Source organism: Rhinolophus hipposideros (genome assembly GCF_964194185.1).
Source record: "Rhinolophus hipposideros genome assembly, chromosome: 21".
In the NCBI taxonomy this organism is placed as follows: Eukaryota; Metazoa; Chordata; class Mammalia; order Chiroptera; family Rhinolophidae; genus Rhinolophus; species Rhinolophus hipposideros.
The window spans coordinates 48,187,641-48,207,628 of record NC_138067.1 but is presented as its reverse complement, the minus strand read 5'-3'; the positions used below and the strand labels follow the sequence as shown (position 1 = coordinate 48,207,628).

Sequence of the window (19,988 nt, the reverse complement as noted above, 5' to 3'; positions counted from 1 at the left end):
CTTCATGGTGATTTTTGTCATTTTTCTAAAATAAACGTGTTTCTTATAAATATAAAAATTAATAGTAATTTAAAATTATTAAAGTAGCTCTTTCAAATATCACAAAGGAATGGAGAAAATTGAACATCATTAGAAATTTAAAACTGCTTGAACCCTTTTGATATTTTCCCAAAATTAATGTCAAGAAAAATTAATACTGTGAAAGCTGAATTTCATTAGGCTGATTAAATTCGAGGCCAGGTGGCTTTTAACTAAATACTCATTTTTGCAAGAACCATTTGGAACTCTCTTTAGAAGAGAAAAACCACTAACCTAGAATTCTGTGCCCTGTGAAAATATCCTTCAAAAGTGAAAGAGAAATAAAGACTTTCTTAGACAAACAAATATTGAGGGAGTTTGTTGCCAGTATACCTGATTTACAAGGAATATTCAAAGAGGTGCCTTAGATAGAAGGAAAATACAGACCAGAAACTGGGATCTACATAGAGAAAGGAACAGTGTGAATGTGTGTGTGTGTGTGTGTTTGTGTGTGTGTGCTCTTATGTATAAATGAAGTGAATGACAGCAATGATATTGAGGATGGAAGGAATTAGCATTATTTTGTTATTTTAAGATACTCACACTACCCAAGAAGTGGTATAGTGTTATTTGAAAGTGGACTTGTATTAGTTGTAAATATATAGTGTAAACTTTAGGACACCCACTAAAAAAAGTATAACTGATATGCTAAGAAAGACAGAAAATGTGATAATGTCAAATGCTCCTTCAAAATCACAAAAGGCAGAAAAAGAGTATAAGGCAAAAATAGGATAAAGACAAAAAAGAATAAAGGCAACAAATAGAAAATAACAATGAATAATGGTAAATATACGTTCGTTTCTGATATTATATATCAACTATATCAATAATCACTGTGAATGTAAATGGTCTAAATGCACCAATTCAAAGAAATTGTCAGAGTGGATCAAAAAACATGACCCAGCTGTACGTTGTCCATCAGAAACCCACTTTAGATATAAAGGCACATAGAGATTAATAGTAACTAGATGGAGAAAAATATACCATGCTAAAACACTATTCAAAAGAAAGCAGTAGTAGCTATATTAATTTCGGACAGAGCAGATTTGAAAACAAGGAAAGTTACCATGAACAAAGAGGAGCAGTACACGATGAGTAAGGTGTCAATTCTTCAGGAAGATATAACAATTCATAATGTGTGTGTGCCTAACAATGGAGCATCAGCTAAATGAGACAAAGACTGATAGGATAACCAGGAGAACCAGATGAATCCACTATCATAGAGGGAGACTTCAACACCTCTCTCTTGGACATGGGCAGACCCAGGAGACAGAGAACCAGTAAGAATAGAGTGGAACTCAACCATACCATCATTAACTGGATCTAATGGACATCTGTAGACTGCTTCATCCAACAGCAGCAGAATTCACATTCTTCTCAAGCTCACATGGTATATTCACCAAGACAGAGCATATTCCGGCTGATAAAACATACCTTAACAAATGTAAAAGACTGGTAGTCATACAATGTCTGCTCTCAGACTGCAACAGAACTAAACTAGAAATCAGTAACAGAAAGGTCACTGAAAAATCCTCAAATACTTGGAGATTAAACAATACACTTCTACACAACACACAGGTCAAAGAAGAAATCTCAAGAGAGATTTAAAAATATTTCGAACTAAATGAAAAAACAACTTGTCAAAATTTGTAGGTTGCTGCAAAAGCAGTGCTTAAAGGGAAATTCGTAGTATTGAATGCATATATTAGAAAAGAACAAAGATCTAAAATCAATAATCTAAGATTCCTCCTTAAAAAGTAAAAAAGAGCAAATTAAATCCAAAGTAAGCAGAAGAAACACAGCTGGCCCTTGAAAAGCATGGGTTCAAGCTGTGGGGGTCCACTTACACACAGATTTTTCTCAACAACTATACAGTCGGTCCTCCATAGCCCCAGGTTTTGCATCCTTCCCTGGATCCAACCAACCTCGGATCAAAGACATTATTTTTGATATGTGGTTGGGAACCAACTTGAGTTATATGCAGATTTTCAACTATGCAGGGCGTTGACGCCCCTAGCCCACATGTTGTTCAAGGGTCAATTGTATTAACAATCTGAATTCAACAGCACAGTGAAAGTATCATACACACGAGTAAGTGGGATTTATATCTGGACTGCAAGGATAGTTCAATATGGGAAAATCAATCAATGTAATATATCACATTAACAAAATGAAGGACAAAAACCACACAGTTATCTCAATTGGTGCAGAAAAAAAGCTTTTGACAAAATTCAACACACTTTCACGATCAAAACACTCAACAAACTAGAACTAGAAGGAAACTACCCCAATATAATAAAAACCATAATTGAAAAGCCCATAGCAAGTGGGGAAAGACTGAAACCTTTTCGTCTAAGATCACGAACGAGACAAGGATGCCCATTCTCACCACTTCTATTCAACACAGTATTGGAAGTCCTAGCCAGAGCTGTTAGACAAAAAAGAAAAAAAAAGGCATTGAAAAAAGGAAAAGAAGTAAAATTCGCTCTGTTCACAGATAACATGATTATATTTACAAAACTCTAAAGATTCCACACAGAAAAACTGTTAGAACCAAACAAATTCAGTAAAGTGGCAGAACAGAAAATTAGCACTCAAAGGTCAGTTGCATTTCTATACACTAACCATGACCATTGCAAAAAGGAAACTGAGAAAACAATCCCATTTACTATAGTATCAGAAAGAATATAATATTTAGGAATAAATTTAACCAAAGAGGTGAAAAACGTGCACACTAAAAACTACCAAACGTTGCTAAAAGAAATCAAAGATAACAACTAAATGGAAAGACATCCTGTGCTTGTGGACTGGAAGACTTAATACTGTAAAAAACAACCAAATGATAAAGATGATCTACAGATTCAGTATAATCCCTATCAAAACTACAATGACAGTTTTTGCAGAAATAGAAAAAAAGCCCTAAAATTCATATGGAATCTCAAGGGACCCCAAGTAGATCAAAACAAATCTTGAAAATGAGGAACAAAGTTGGAGGCCTCACACTTCCTAATTTCCAAACATTACAATAGTAATTAAACAACAGCAATTAAGATGGTGTGGTACTGACATAAAGATAGATATAGAGACCAATGGAATAGAATAGAGAATCCAAAAATAAACACTTGCATATCTGGTCAAACGATTTTCAACAATGGTGCCAAGACTACACAATGAGGAAAGGACAGTCTCTTCCACAAATGGTGTTGGGAAAACTGGGTATCTACATGCAGAAGAATGAAGTAGAATCCCTCTTTACCTTCTACCATGTACAAAAAATAACTCAAAATGGAGTAAAGACCTAAATGTAAGACCTAAAACTATTAAAGCCCTGGAAGAAAACATAGAGGGAAAGCTCCAGGACATTGGATTCGGTATTGATTTCTTCGATATGACACCAAAACCACAAGCAACAAATTGAAAAATAGACAAATGAGACTACACCAAACTTAACTTCTGCAGGTTAAAGGAAATGATCAACAGTGAAAAGGCAACCTGCAGAATGTGAGAAAATATTTGCAAATCATATAGAGAGAGTGCCAAAAAAGTGTATACACATTTTAAGAAAGGAAAAAACTATTAAAATTGTAATACTCAATATACACTGATAACAAAAGATGAATAAAAGTCACGTTTGACTTCTGTAATTATAGGAGGTGCTCAAAGTGGTTACCATCAGTGTCCAGACACTTCTGTGTGTGTGTGTGTGTGTGTGTGTGTGTGTGTGTGTGTGTGTTTAATTTATTAGGGTGACAATTGTTAGTGAAATTACATAGATTTCAGGTGTACAATTCTGTATTACATCATCTATAAATCCCATTGTGTGTTCACCACCCAGAGTCAGTTTTCCTTCCATCACCATATATTTGATCCCCCTTACCCTCATCTCCCTCCCCCCACCCCCCTATGATTCCATTATTATGAAGTATCCATAGTAGTTAAAATCACAGAAACAACATCAGAAAGATGGTTATCAAGGGCTGGGGGAGAACTAGTATTTGGAGGGTGTAGAGTTTCACTATTACAAGACGAAAAAGTTTTGGAGCTCTGTTGCATGACAGTATGAATATACTTAACTGTACATTAAAACGTAGTTAAGATGGTGTATTTAATGTTCTACTTTTTTATCACAATTATAAAAAATAATAACTCATAAAGCTGTGAAAAGAAAAAAAAACCCACACAACATGACCAACCAAAGAGGAATCTATTAGAAAAGGGAATGAGTTCTTGAAAAGTAGTCAAAATGAACAGTTATGGAAAAGATTTTAATTTTTAATTTTTTTTTTTAGTTTTATTTTATTTTATTATTTTATTTTTTTTACATCCCTCACACCGTGAAATTTTTTTTAAGGAATGAAGAAAATGATACAAGTTTGGACATTATCATTAGATGTATGATCATTAAATAAGTCACTTTTTTTTTTTTAGATCTTAACTCACTGGCTTTATTTACTTTTTAGACTTTTTTAAAATTAATTTCAGGTGCAAAAAACAATGAATAAATCATTATTAAGTCATTAAATAAGGTCATTAAATAAAAAAGGAATACACTTCCACTGAAAGAAAATACGAAAGCCAACGCAGGGAAAGTGGTAGGTGGAGGTGAGGGTATTAATATCTGAGCTTCTGAGACCAAAATCTGGGGTTCAAACCACCATGCGGCCACTTCTTAGGTGAGTGATCTCCTGCAAGTCACTAATGCTCTGTGGTCCTCAGTCTCCTCATCTATAAAACAGGAATAATAACCTGCCTATAGCACCGTTGGGAGGAACCTGTACTTAGAAGAGTATCTAATACCTAGTAAGTGCTTCTTAAATGATAGTTCTTCTCCCTCTGCAGGGGTGACACTAACGAGACTTGAATTTTCTCCACAGGCCCAGGGCCTCAGAGGTGAGGAAAGTGGCTCTTAGATGTTGCCTATAAGAGGTGGCCCCTCACAATAGGGTGCACTCGTACATGGAATGCCAACTTTTAAGCCATGGTTCTCTGTCACTCACCCAGGCCCCGGCGTCTTCTCACTGGTTCCACCATCCAGGGTGCTCTCCCTTTCTCCAATAAGGTGATCACATTTGGCCTCCGACAGGAAAGTCCTGAACATGGGAAAAACAACAGAACTGAGCATGCGGGTGCCACAAACATCAGAGCCAAGCCCTGTGTCAACAGGAATGGAGGTTTCTTAGCATGTAGGGCGTGGAGGGTGTGAAGGATAGCTGGAGAACAGGGAGAACAAAAATTCAGTGACATCCAACAGTTTTTCATTTCTGACTCAGCAGAGCCAACTGCTGTTCTGAAATGTTGGACCAGAAACTCCTGAAGCTGACTATTGAGCTACTGCTTTTCAGACCTTTCCCCTCCCCGGACTTGTTTTGGGGGCAGAGGCTCTGCAAACCCACAATTGTCCTTCACCAGCTGCTCCCTCTGTGTCCACCAATAGGGGTTCTGGTGGTTTCAATGTCTGCTTTTCTTTTTCTCCCTCCACTCCCAGACTAGCCTCATCTTGCCCCCTCGGGAGTATAAACACCAGGCAGTGCACCCCTCTCCTTCAGAAGTCTGTGTTCCTTCTCCTATGTCCTAAAACCTCCAGCTCTCCCTTAGCCCTAGGGGATGGCTACACCCTGCAGTTACTGCGGCTGCTTCTCAGTGTCCTCTATTCGCCTGTTAATAGTACCTGTTAAGTAAATTCCTCATATTAAAATCTCTCTTAAACAAGCAGGGTGTTCTGAAAAGGACATAGGAACGTATGCATATATAGTTACTAGTTACTACATGGCCAGCAATCCCACTCCTCGGTACATACTCAAGAGAAATGGAAATGTGCATCCATGCAAAAACCTGTACAAGAATGTACACAGCAGCATATTCATAATAGCTGTGGAGTGGAAAAGCCCAAGCCCCGTCAGCTGACAGATGGATGGACATGATGGGGCCCATCCACACACGGGAATGGTATCTGGCCATAAAAAGGAGGCACTGGCACACACTACAGTGTGGGTGACCCGAGAAAACGTTGATGCTCAGGGAGAGAAGCCGCACAGGACCACACATTTATGATGCCACGTCTACAAAAGGCCAAGAACAGACAAATTCACAGGGATAGAAAGCGGACTGTGTTTGACGATTCTGGGGGGATTAGTGGGGAAATGAAGAGTGACTGCTGACGGGGATGGATTCCTTCTGGGGTAATGAAAATGTTCTAAAATTGACGATGGTGATGGATGCACAACCCTGCCAACAGAATAAAAGCCACTAAACTGTATACTTTGTATGGCAAACTGTGTAGTATGTGAATTATAGCTTAGTAAAGCTGTTAGAAACAAAACAAAACCCACCAAAACTGGAGTGGCTTCTGTTTTCCTGACCAGACTGATGGACTCACGTCCCTCAAAGGGCTGGTGTGGGTTATGGCGGCCTTACCAAGAGAGAGCAGGTTCTGGTAGTTGTCCAACATGACATCTTTGTACAAATCCTTCTGAGTGGGGCTCAGCCATTCCCACTCCTCCTGGGAGAAGTAGATGGCCAAATCCCCAAACGTCACTGGCACCTGAAATGGAAAACCACACGTCCTCTCACCATGGGCTTGGGCTTCCACATGCCTGGGGAGACAGTGGACTTGTCCCACACCTGGGGGATATGTGGCACCAGGTATATAAACCTAAGTAAGACAGTCCGACCTGATACGGCCACTGTTAAAGGTGGTGTTGCATGAAAAGCATATCAACCTGGATGTACTGGGCATTGAGAGTCCAGGCCTCTTCCTATCACCAACATGTACTGACCCTTTTAGCACCCATGTTAGCCAGTGACTGGGGCACTACTGAGAGGGTCACAGCAATGATGCAGACGAGGAAAGAGGCCCAGAGGCTGAGGTGATTTACTGACGTTCTGCCAGCTAGTAAATGCAAGAGCTAGGCTTCAAGCGGGGCAGTCTGGTTCTGGCTCGTGCTCCTAACCACTTGCTCTCTAAAAAGCATGTGAACATGTCACACGCAGCAACGGGTTCTTTGCATATGTGATCAGCTGACCTTAAAATAAAACAGGGAGGTCATCCTGGCTTGTGTAGTGGGCCTGATGGAATCACAGGAGCCCGTAAGAGCAGACTTTTCTCCAGCTGATGACAAAAGAGGGAAAGGAAAGTTAAGGAGATCTGAGGCACAAGCTGGACATGAGCTGCTGTTGCTGGTCGGAAGGTAGGAAGAAGGGGCCACATGGAAAACGGGAGAAGGAACTGCCGGTCACCAGTGAGTTCAGAAGAGCACCTGAACCTCAGGTGAGACCAGTGCCAGCGACACCCTGACGTCAGCATTGCGAGACCCAAAGCAGATGTTGCAGCTAAGCCGTGCTGTGCCTGAGCTCCAGCCCACGAACTGGGCAATGATAAATGTGTGTTTTGAGCTGCCAACTTTTGGAAATGTTATGGCAGAGACAGGGAACGGGTACACACAGTTCAGAGGACGAAGTTGTTTGTTATGAAAAGCGGCCTTCGAGATGCTTACTATAGAAAATTACTAACGTGGTGAAGTCTGTTCATCACAGGGAGCTGCCGTTACCGCCTCATCGGCTGGGCTCTAACAAACCCAACCTGAATACAGGGTCACAGGCAGACTCCTAAAGTCCGAGTTGTCCTCCTTATAAATACGGGTGGTACAAATAGAAACAAAGCAACATTAAGGGTTAGCTCTGAGCATAGCATTGACTTGTCCTCTGCCTCAGCGGGTCCCATCTGGACACACATCTCCTCCTCAAGAAACCATCTTCCCTATTGGGAGGGCATCTCTCTCCCAGCACCAGCAGAGAACCTCAAGCTGCTGGAGCAACCGATGAGTGGTCATGTGCACACTGAGGAAAGAGGAAGGGGGCACTAGGCAGCTACTTGGGTCGCTGTGGCCTTTCTCTCGCTCCCACCCTCTGGTGATGGGAAGAAACTGGGGGCCATGTCTTGGCTGGGTCTCTGTCGGGCAGGAAGTGTCCATGCAGAGAAAACAAATGGTCTGCATCTTACAAGATGGAACCTTCCCGAATAGGAATCACTCCTTACCTTGGGTTTGGACTTCCCTTGTGCAGCAGGCATCTTTTCTTCCCTGATGAGAGTTTGCATCCGGGGAGGGGCAGCGTGCTGGGGAGGTGAGGCTGCAGGAGAGAGAAATCAGGACCAGGTCTTCTGGGTGGTCCCAGAGCCACAGGGATAAGAAATACATAGCTCCACACCCTGGACATATCTGCACATGCGCACACACGGAGGGAGGTCACTCACAATGTCTTCTGGAGCATCCCTGCCCCTTTTCAGGGTCAGGGAGGGGCCACAGCCAACGCTACCTGATCCTAAGATCACAGAAGGCTCTGGATCAGGAGGCAAGAGAAACATGCATAGACTGTTCATCCATCTGACAAGTATGTTCTGAGCACCTTCCAGGTGCTGGGCACTGTCCCAGGTGCTGAGGGGAGAGCAGTGAGAGCAGAAATGTACCGGGTCCCATGCACCCTACATTCCAGCAGGGATGTCCACACAGAACAGTATTAACTGAGATCACTATGAAAAACAAAAAAAGGACCAGGGTGGGGGTGGGGTGGAGTGATGGGTCCTCGGAGTGGCCTCTCAGAGGAGGCAACATGGAGCTGAGGTCTCAATAGTGTGAGCACGAGCCTCATGGGCGCTGGTGGAAGAGCATTCTGAGCAGAGGCACAGCAGGTGCCAAGGCCCTGCTCGGCATGTGGAGGGAAGTGAGGAGGCCAGTGTGTTGCAGCAGAGTGAGTAAAGTGGGGAATGGTAGGCCAAGAGGGGGTGAGGTCAGGAAGGCCAGATCATAAAGGAGATGGTCAGCAGTTTGGAACTGACCCGAGGTGTGGTAAGACATCATTGAGGGAGCAAGGAGCCGAACAGAGAAGTGGCATATCTGACTTAACATTTAACAAAATTTTGGGGGTGGCTACATGGCCAATAAACTGTGTGTGTCTGTGTTGGTGGGAGGTGGGGGACAAGAGCAGAAGAGGAGCTCATTAATAGGTATGCGGAAATCCAGCAGGGAAATGTGGTGTTGCATTAGGATGGGAGGACGGGAAGGGGTGACACCCTCAGGAGACCCGAGGCACTACCTCTGTGCTGTCCAACTTGCATGCCACTAACCACGTGTGACAAGTGCGTTCTGGAAGTAAGGCAAGTGCAACTGGGAAACTGAATGTTTTATTTTATTCAATTAGTTTATTAAAACCATAATAAATAAATAAATATTAAAATTACCTAAATAAAATTTACTATTAATCTAAAATTAAAAACTTGTCCTAATTCAGTTACTGTAAAACTCTTAAGGTATGTTTGGAACAACTTGGTGTATGCATCTGCTTTTCCAAGATACATTTTATGAAATTTCAATACATATTGAATAACTCCAAAGAAAATCAGGTGTCTGGACTGAGGTGCACCACACATGTAAAACACACACCAGCTTTCGAAGACTTACTATAAAAAAAGTAAGATACCTCATTGGTAATTGTTTATATTGATTACAAGTTGAAACTATAATATTTTGGTTATATTGAGTTAAAAAAATTAACTTTCATGATTGATTTCTTTTTCTGCTTTTTTTTTTACTCTTTTCAACGTGGCTACTGGAACAGTTTCAACTGCCTCACCCTGTGCTTCCTGGGACAGGGCTACTCCACCCTGCACAGCCTGCACTGTTCTGCTGCCCAGCACGGCCCACTCCCTGAAAGCGCTTTGTTTGTTCGTGTGTCTACATGGGTACCGTCTCCCCGCCATGACTTGGGCACCTTGACTCCTCCACTCACTACTCTCTTCCGGGGGCCGAGAATTGGCCTGCAGAGCGCTGCAGAGTGGTGCACAAAAATGCTTGCTGACTGCCACAGTAACCAGCCCCAATGCTTCCCAGCCACCCGCGGCACGCTGAGACCACAACACACAACAGTTCTGCCAGCAGTCACCCCACCTCTAAACATGACTTTTAGAGAAGGGTGGGTTTGGAAAAGGCAGAAAAGGGGGTATACTTTTCCCCCATTTCAAAAATTCTGAAATCTGGAGAAAAGAACAGTACAATGAACACCTAATCACTCTTAAAATATTAACATTTTCCTTACTGTTTTTAAAAAATTGAATCATTTCAGAGTATGTTGTAGCCATGGCAACAGTTCATCCCTAAATGCATGAGCGTGCACCTGGGGAGAAAGCCAGCATCACACCCCAGTGCCAACAGCAATGGGTGCCTCTGAAAGCTTTTGGGAAGGTTGTGGGACGGCTGTGGGGCAGCCTGGGAAAGGCACAGCAAGAGGCAGTCTGGGAAACGGTTTCCCTCTACAGGTGTTTGTGTTCTTTTCTCTCTTGAGAGTGGGGGAACATAAATGAAACCAAGACCATAATTAAGGTCAGAGTTAGATAATGGGTATGTTTTGATTCAAAATGTCAACCATAACATGGCCTCGTACTGTTTATTTAAAGGAACCCAGACAAAGAACGTTTGATTTATTATGTTTCTCTCTGTACAAAGAGAAAAGTAGTAGTAACAGTAATAAGTAATACTAAGATTAATTATTAATAAGACTAATAAACACTCAGTGCTTACATGTGCCAGGCATCACTCCTCAGAGATCACCATTTAATTCTCACTCTAAGCCTGAGGCAGGTACTCTTAACCCCATTTCCAGAGGAGGAGAGTGAAGCACAGAAGCAGAATCACTTGCCCCAGGTCGCAGGGCAGGGAAGTGGCAGAGCAGGATCAAGCTTGGGTATGAGCTCCTCACTCCTGGCTAATCCTCTGGGTTTCAGGGAAGAGCTGGGCAACCTGCTGTTGTGTCAAACACATCACTCTTGAGTTGGACCACCTGGGTGTGACCACTGTTTTCGTTAGCTATGTGACCATGGGCAAGTTACTTAACCTCTCTGTGCCAGTTTCCTCCCCTATTAAACAAGGACAATACAGAACTACTCCTGGAGTTGTGAGGATTAGGTGAGAGTCCATGTGATGTTTGGTCGTATTTTGCCTCCTACGTGTTGTTAATGGTGTAGGACTCTTGCTCATACTGGCCTCGTTGCCAGGCCTTGACCTTGCTCCACAGCCGTCCCACAACCCCGTTGGCAGTGCTCTTCCCACCTCACTTCTTCCATCTTTGCTCCAACTACACCTTCTCTGTCAGGCTCACCCCAACCATCCTATTTAACACCACCACGTGCCTTCTACCCGGTGGAGGATTCCCATCTCCCTCACCCAGTTCTGACTTCTCCTTTCTCCACAGCTCTCTCTGCTGCATAATGTGCTAAAAGGAGTTAATAGAAAAAAATGTATTTTGGTCTCTGTCCCCCGGTCCTGGCACAGAGCTCCTGAAACCCTTGTGACTTCCTAAGGGATGAGAGCACTAGGAGCGTCTTTTGTCCTACTGAGGTGACCCTGGGTTGGCTCCTGGGTGGGGTCTGGTCAGCAGAATGACCACGCCATTAGAAGCATCGGATTTTCAGCCCCATCCCCATCCTCTGGTGAGGGGAGACGGGCTGGAAATGGAACTAATGTTCGATCACGCCTACAGGAGGAGGCCTCCATCAAGCCCCTCAACAACGGGGCTCATCTGGGTTGCTGGACACATCCATCCAAGAGGGTGACACACCCAGCTCCATAGCTCAGAAGCTCCCGGGACCCCTCCAGACCTTTCTCTATGTACCCCTTCACCCTGTGTCCTTTGCCATTTTCTTTAATAAACTGGGAAACATGTTTCCCTGAGTTCTGTGAGCCGCTCTAGCAAATTAATCCAATGTGAGGAGGGGGTGGCGGGAACTCAGATTTGTAGCCAAGTCAGACAGAAGTGGTGGGTAACCTGGCACCTACTACTTGTAATTGGCATCTGAAGTAGTCTTGTGGCATTGAGCCCTTAACCTGTGTCATCTGACACTGTCTCCAGGTAGACAGTGTCAGGATTGAGTTAAATTATAGGACACCCAGCTGGTGTCACAGAAATTCTTGGTGGGGAAAAACCCCACGTACATCTGGTGTCAGAAATGTTGTGAGTGGTGGTAGTTGAGAGGAAAGGAAAAACACAGGGGAAAGACTGAGTTTTCCCCAAAATACTATGTATTTTGCCTCTTTGTTCTGTCTGGTACTTATGGTCTGTCTCCACCGACTCGAGGGCAAGCCCACTGAGGACAGGCCCGTTGTGTAGCGCCAGTGCCCTGGACCAGCGCCTGGCAAGGGGCTTGCTAACATCTGTGACCTGAGTGACTAAGCGAAGTTTCCTTACCATCACTTCTTCAACGAGCTGTCCCGGCCCCTTGGCTGGGGTAGGGGGTCCCCTTGAACTGCACTGGGTGCCACTTCATCATGTGTGCAACTAATTCTGTTGTGACTTCACTTCCTGTCCTGCACTGGACACTGTAAGTTGACCAACATTCCTGTGTGTAGCAGTAGGACCTGGGACAAGTTACTGAACCTTAATGGGCCTTTTACCTTGATCCTTTCCACTGCAAAGGGAGGATGAGGGCTGCTGCTGTGAGCAGACAAGACAGTATCACAGTGAGTGCTCAGTAAAGGGGAGCTGTATTTCTTGCTGTTGTCACCAGTGTGGGGTAGGGCCAGTGCTGTGGACTGTGAGTCTGGCAGAGGCCGAGTGACCGTCCTTCTGTCTGTGTGCTCTGTGGAAGCACTCTGGTGTGTGTGTTGAACATGGTCCCCCCAGCCCACACTGCGGGTGACACCACCACCTCCTGGGTTAATAACAAGTCTGAGGATGAGAGCTGAGCTGGGTACTTTATATGCATTATATGATCTCCTTTCATGTTTAGAGCAAACCAACCACATGGAGTTCATACTTTCCATTTGGAGGGTCAGAGAGGGGAGACAACCAGCAAGCTGTCACAGAGCCTTATGTAACGGAGCAACGGTCTGAGCCCTAGTCGGTCCACATGCAACACCACCTGCCCTCCTCGTGTGGGACAGGAGTCTGCACGGGAAATCCACCCTGTCCTCTCTGGCAGGGTTCCAGAGTGTCAGTGTGGCACCACTTATGACACATTTACCTGTGACAGCAGAGTGGCCACAGGACCTGGGGAGGTTTTCAGCACACTATGTTGAGGGTTTGTAGCTTAGTGACAAACCCAGTGGCCTGGCCTGCAATTCTATGACTGCCGAGCAAGGCTTCCCCCATGCTGAAAGTGGAAACAAGGGGCCACCCCAGAACCCCGGACCCTGAATTCTCTCTGGATTATACCCCGGGATAGGGGTGTGTTGCATGATTTGAAGCGTCCGCCAATTTCCACAGTGCAAAATACTCCCATCAGGGCCCCACATAATTACAGCCCCAAACTGAAGTCACTGAGCATGGAGCTGGAGACAGGAGCGCGTAACAGGCTTCTGTGAGCCAGTGCCAGCCAGCCCCAGCATTCCACTGTCGCCAGCCCTCTGAGAATAGCGCTCTGTCCCTTGCCTGGGAGTTCTCACACTTTTGATAATATCCCCCAACAGTAGAGGAGGCTTAATGCCTAGTCCTGTGTGCTGGGACACACCACAAAGCAGCTGCCTTATAGCAGAAAATTCTTTTGCTGGTTGTTTATTTCATTTGGAAACATCCGTAGGATGACTTTAGCACCCTATGTCATAATAAATCACATCTGTGTTAACATAACAATCATGTTTTACATTACTCACCAGATAGGTACACTGCTTGGCTTGGCTTTTCCCTTCCAATTCCTCACATCAACTGGACTGCTCCCGGAAGTGGCACCGTGTCCATCCTGTGGCTTCTCATAGCTGTTTGCGCTCAGCCACACACCCAAATCAGAGAGGCACAATTCTTGTCCAAAAGGCAATTTTCTCTGAGGAACTCAGCTCTGCCGGGAGGAAAGAACAGCGTTTGATATTAGGGAATTCTGGGTCCAAAGCTTGCCTGTCAATTACTGGCTGTGTGAGAGCTACACATGGCCTCAGTTTCCTATCTCTTGGCTGTTAGGAAGTCTACGTGAGCCACTTGGTAATTTCTCACCTTCCTTTCCCTCTTTAAGTCAGTATATACCAAGCACCCGGGAGACCAAGGAAGGCTGAGGCCCACCAGAAGGGCTGAGGTTCGAGTCCTCACAAGGTACTGGCTGGACAGAGGAGGGCAACTGGGCAATACCATTAAGACTGAAGAGGCACATCCCCCTTGACCCAGTCACCTCATTTCTCGTATTTATCTTTGGACGCTCTTACATGTGTGTAAAATGATAGACTGGCAGGGTTTGTAGGAAGAGGCAGGATGGGCCCATGGTGAAGGGCAGGAGCCTGAAGCCAAGCTGTCTGGGTCCAACTTCTAACTCTGCCACCTCCTCTATGTGACCTCACTGTGTCCTCTGGGCCTCAGCTTTCTCATCTGTAAAATGGGGCAAATAACAATGACTCCATAGGGCTATCGTGAGAATTAAATGAGTGAAAACATGTAGCGCACTTAGAGCATGCCGGTGCTAAACAAACATCAGTTACCCAACCACCTATCAGGAGGAAAATGGCTAAGTGAACATTACGTGTACATAGGGGATACCGCGTAGCCCTTAAAAAGAACGAGGTAGCATTAAATCAGAAGTTTTTCCGTAGGGGCAATTTTGCCCCCACGGGACATTTTTGATTGTCACAACTCGGGGAGAGGAAGCCATGGCATCTAGTGGGTGAAGGCCAGGGACGCTGCTCAACATCCTATACCGCACAGGCCAGTCCCCACAACAGAGTGATCTGGCCCAAATGTCAACTGTGCCGAGGTTGAGAAACCTGCTCTGTGAACTGTATGAAGTGATCCCCAAAAGACAGTGGGTAATGATAGGAGAAGGGGTAGAGAAAAACGCTTAACAAAAACCAAACACAGGATACAAATACATGAGTTTGAAAAGTTCCGGAAGGGCAATCAAAAAGCTGGTGGCAGCAAGAGTCTCTGAAGAAGGAAACTGCGCCCCTTTCCCAAACTCTCTTTTCCCTATGTACACTTTGGCATTTTGTATCACATATATACGAGTATGATCACCATCACACACCCATGACCTCAGGGCAGGGCTGCACACCTGGCCTGTCTCCCAAGTCCCAGACCACAGGGTGGGAAAGGACTTTGAAAGGCACAAAGCTAAATTCTTGGTCCTAAGCTAAGGACGGCTAGAACCTAGCTGGGAACAAGCTTCAAAGAGTTACTGGATGGTGGCCATGCCTCCCCTCAGGGGCAGGCAAACAGGGTCCCCCTCAGCCCGGCACCCCTCCGATCCTGGAGGGCTCTGCCCAGCAACGCATTGCAGGCAGGTCCTGACAAACCTGAAAGCCAGCCGTTTAATGCATGGGCAGTCTTCCTGCTTCCTTTCAGCCAGAGCTTACTTTTGCTACACGACCTTTCAAATATTTGAAAATCATCCCTTACCCAGAGCCTGCCAACCTCAGATGCTAAGGATATACGAAGATCATTCTCTAAACACCAGAGTCCAGCTGGAACAGGAAACATGGGCACTGCACGTGAATATGGGCTCTGCCATTTCTCTGCTTTGCACTGAAACAGACTTCACTTGTAGGACAGGGCTCGGAATGTCCCTGTCGCGGGAAGTGCAGCTGTCAGGACTGCCTTTGCTGAGATGTTGAAAGCACTGGTCACTCATTTCCTCCCTGCTCCACAAAATTAATTTCTTTTACTCCTAGAAGCACCAGAGAAGCCTGCAAGCTGTCAGAGCTGTAGCTCTCAGAGTTTGTACATCAGAATCTCTTGGGAGCTTTTTAATACTGATGGCTATGCCCCATGATAGACCAATTAAATCAGAATTTCTGGGGACTGAATCTGGGCCTTTTATTAAAAGTTTTCTAAGGTGACGCTAATGCGAAACCATGGTTTAGAATTCACTGTCCCAGTCTCTGAGCCTCAAAGGCAGGGACAGAGGTCTGACTTTTCCCTGCTGAAGCCTGGACCTCAATGTTAAAGGACAAAGTCTTTGATAAGCTCAAGGGATTCCATCGAGTCACTGGTGGTGACCATCCCTGGCTTTGGAGTTAACTGAGATGCCCATGGGAAGCCTGGATATTGATTCTGAAAACAGCGCCTGCTGTCACCCCGTAATCCCTTCATCCCGCTTTTCAAAATTGACACCTGTTATAAATTTAATTGTGGTCTCCCTACTAACTGCAAGGTCCAGGTGAGTAGAAACCTCATCTGTCTTGTCAGTTGACTAGCACAGTACCAGATCCATGGCAGGCATTCAACTGTTGAATGAATGTCTCTTAGAGCCTACCTGGACTGCAGGCCAAACACCCTTTCTTCTCATCTCGGGAACACTATCCCTTTATCACCAGTCCTCCAGCCCCCCTCACTCTCCTCCCTAGCCTCACGTCTTGGGAGTGTCCAGTGTCCATGGTGTACCCTCATCGTGGTCCTGTACACCAGTGATTCTGAACTGGGATGATTTTGCCCTCTAGGGGACACGTGGAAGCATTTGGAGACTTTTTAGCTTTTACAATTGGGGCAAAGAGTGTGCTACTGCATCTGCTGGGTAGAGGCCAGGGATAGTGATAAGCATCCCATCATACGTAGGACAGCACCCCACCCCAGAACAAAAAACTATTTGGCCCAAAGTATCCGTAGTAAGAAGGCTGAGAATTAGTCTAGACAGAGACATCTCCACCCCCAGTGTTATGGGAAGGTACCCCTCCTCTGGCCCTGCCACTTCCCAGCTCCAGTAGTCCCCATAGGCTCCCTAGGGACAGGTCCATCTAGGAAGACCCTCTGCTCCGGTCTCCTCTTCCCTACCCCCTCCTGCCCTTTCAGGACCCTGACCAGAGTTCTGAATCTAAGCCCCTACAGAGATATTCATATTATTTTATCTCTCGACCTGAAACCCTTACCCTGGAGCTCCACTTTTTCCTGTTCTTCCTGTGGATTTTATTGGTATGAGATCTGTGCAGTTATTATGTTAATAAAGCAGTTATAATGTATATGTTGCTTACTTGTGTCAAACACTGTTTTACTTAATGCTCACCACAGCCTAGGACTGGTACTATTGTTATCCCCATTTTGCAGGTGAAACGTAGGGGCAGTGGATTTAAGCGACCTCTCCCCAAATCACACAACTAGTGAGTGATGAAAACAGGATTCCCAGAGTCCATGCTCTTCCTCCTCCAGGCTCCACTGCTCACCTAGCCGCAGGTTCAAGAGGCCAGGGTGGGCTCTGCCCTCCCTTCAAATGCACACTAAGGCAGCAATGGACAACTGGTGTGGCTGGGCTACTGGGGACACTGCTGCTTGACTGGGAGAGGTCAGATCTTCAGCTTCAAGGACGAATGCCCATTCTCAAGTTCCAGCGTCCCCCATTGCACCTCTACCTCTGTACTGGGTCAAAAAAGAAAGAAAGAAAGAAAGAAAAACCCACCACTGGCACTACAACGAACACCCAGCACCTACACAGTGTTAGTAAGTGCCAAGTGCTATGCTGGTGTTTCACCTGTTACGTCCTTCTATTTTCCCACTACCAGGCAGGCGCATAATTACCATCCTGTTTTACCGAGGAGAAGCCTTGCACAACAACACCCAGACTGCCTTTCCCAGGGCCCATCGCACCTGCGCAGACACTCAGAATGCTCCCCACAGGGACGCCCCCCTTCCCCAGTTACAGGCAGACACACACCAGGACAGCACACTCACAAATGCAAAACCGCTGACACTCGGTCGCACCCAGTCAACGCACACCGCCACTCCAGACGGTGAAAAACGACCACATCAGTCGGTCACACACACAAACGCGCTGCAATCACACAAATCCTCAGGGCCACAGTCACACACCCACTCCCAGTCCCCTCGAGGCGCAGTCATTTCTTTCTCACATCAACACCGCAGACCACACAGTGAAATGCACGGTCCTGAGACGCGCCCGCGTCACCACACGCTGACTCTATCACACACACCCCCACACAGCCTTCTCACAGCACATCCGACGCCACGATGCGTTTCAAACAGTCACGGCCCTACCCCTCACACTCAGTCCGACACACCACCAGACACGCAACTCCATGGCAGCCACAGCCGGCCACAGGCGGAAAACCCCAGGCAGCCGCACCACCCCACGCAGCTTCGGGGCCACGACCCCACGCAGTCTCAGCCCCACGCAACCGCTGGAACAGACATGAATCCACATCCACACTCACCTCCGACCTCTCGGGTCGCGTCCCGGGGGCGCGCACCCTGACAGCTGCGTAGGCACCCCACGCTCCCCGCGCCGGCACTCTGCACTCCGGACCCGATAGGACACCACGGGCCCCGCCCCCTGACGCGCTGGACTACACGAGCCGTAGCACCGCCCCCAGGGCGCGAGGCCCCGCCCCTAAACAAAGCCACGCGGCGCGAGCGCGTTCACACCCCTCTGCCCGGCCATCCCACAGGCACCGACCTGAAGTCCCGCCCGTCCACACGCAACAGCGTCCTCCAGCACGCTCACGCAATCAGAGCCGTCCTTGGGAGACGTCACCGTCCGCGCGCCAGCCCGAGGCCCCGCCCCTGTGCCAACCCACGTGGCATGCGCGGCCCCGCGAGCGGCCGGGCCTATTTTGCGCTCCTCGGGGCCCCACGCCTCACTTCCCTTGTGAGATCACGTAGAGGTACTCAGGCGCTGCGGCCCGTCCTTGATCTGTTCAACCAAACCCAACCTCCACGTTCTCCGTCCTCGGCTTCCACGCCTGCGTGTTCCCGTCTGGGGGCTTCTCGCTCCAGCACCCTCCCCTGTACCCCTGGGGGCTCAATGGGATTTGGAATCAGCATCACCGGCAGACACGGATGCACGCACTTGCGCGTGCGTACTGCGAGCTCAATGCGCAATTCCCAGAAGCCTTCGGGGCGCATCGCGGCTCTGGGCGGCTACTGCCAGGCGTGAGGTGGAGAGAACCCGGGCAGCGCTGGCTCCGATCTACCCTTCCCGGGGACGAATTGACCCGGGAGAGAGGCAGAGGGATGTTTCTCCAGGCCGGGAGTGGAATCTCACTTGCTCCTTTATTGACTGAGGAGCCCCAGAGTCCTTTGCACGGTGCCTTTCCGGGGCCCAGACTCCATTTCCCAGGAGACCCTACGGCCCGTTTCCGCGGCGACACGGCTGCGCGTCCTTCGGAAGGGAGCCGAGGGGGGGCGCGGGCACACGCTGTGTGGTCGTGAGTCTCTGAGAGAGGGCGTTAGGTGTGAGCCTACCCCGCCGTCTGGGCGTGATTGTGCTTTTGTGTCTGTGAGGCACAGGTGTTATCGTGTAACTATGTGAGGATGAACCATTGTTTGTGAACGTGTTTGACCCTGTCTTTCTGGTTTTGTACCCTTACAGTGTGTTTTGCGTGTGCCCTTACGCGTATGGGAGACCCAGCTTTTGTGCTTGTGTATGTGTGTCAGTATCCTCTGTGGCTGCTTTTGCACATCCGCAGTTGAGTGGTTGCAACAGAAATTCTGTGGCCCAGGGAGCCTAAAATGCTATCTGATTGATCCCAGTTTTCGTGGTTGTGTACTGTGTGCGTAGGGAACCACAAATAGAGAATATGTGTATGTGTTTGTGGAAGCGTGTCCTCGTATATGTATGTGTGTGGCCCAGTTTTTGTGGTTGTGTATAGGAAACCACTGTCTGTGACTTTGTGTGTAGAGACCCAGTTTTTGTGTTTTTATAGGTGTGTGCATGCATAATTCTGATTTCAGTGCTAGTGGGTGGATTTTTTCCCCCACCATCAAGCAGTTCTTCAACACACCAGCTGAATGTTTTACAATTCAACTCAATTCTAACACTGTCTAACTGGCTATAGTTTCAGATCCCCCAGCTCAGTCCCCAAGACTGTCCCCAACCCCATGTAAGCTCGCACATCAGCTGCCAATCACAGTCCAGGTTGTCACTTATGCGTTACACTGACCAGCTAAACCCAATGATTACCCCTCCTACAGTTTGATTAATTTGCTAGAGTGGCTCACAG

General features: G+C 46.7%; 1 protein-coding gene across 8 annotated transcripts in view; it reads right to left on the bottom strand.

Annotated features, from left to right (window-relative positions):
• Positions 1-18,858, bottom strand: part of ZNF667 (zinc finger protein 667) — a 33,747-nt gene extending 14,889 nt beyond the window's left edge. Inside the window, exons 1-7 of one of the 8 annotated variants that reach the window (XM_081030671.1) lie at positions 18,443-18,833; positions 17,196-17,388; positions 13,716-13,897; positions 8,114-8,205; positions 7,101-7,186; positions 6,493-6,619; positions 5,076-5,168 (exon numbers count right to left, since the gene is read on the bottom strand). In XM_081030671.1, coding sequence (XP_080886797.1) covers positions 5,076-5,168; positions 6,493-6,619; positions 7,101-7,124 — 244 coding nt within the window. In that variant the 5' untranslated portion in view covers positions 7,125-7,186; positions 8,114-8,205; positions 13,716-13,897; positions 17,196-17,388; positions 18,443-18,833. Of the gene's footprint in view, positions 1-5,075; positions 5,169-6,492; positions 6,620-7,100; positions 7,187-8,113; positions 8,206-13,715; positions 13,898-17,195 lie in introns of all 8 variants that reach the window. The other 7 variants (XM_081030667.1, XM_081030668.1, XM_081030670.1 and 4 more) reach the window with 7 other exon arrangements.
• Between the last annotated feature and the right edge of the window lie 1,130 nt (positions 18,859-19,988).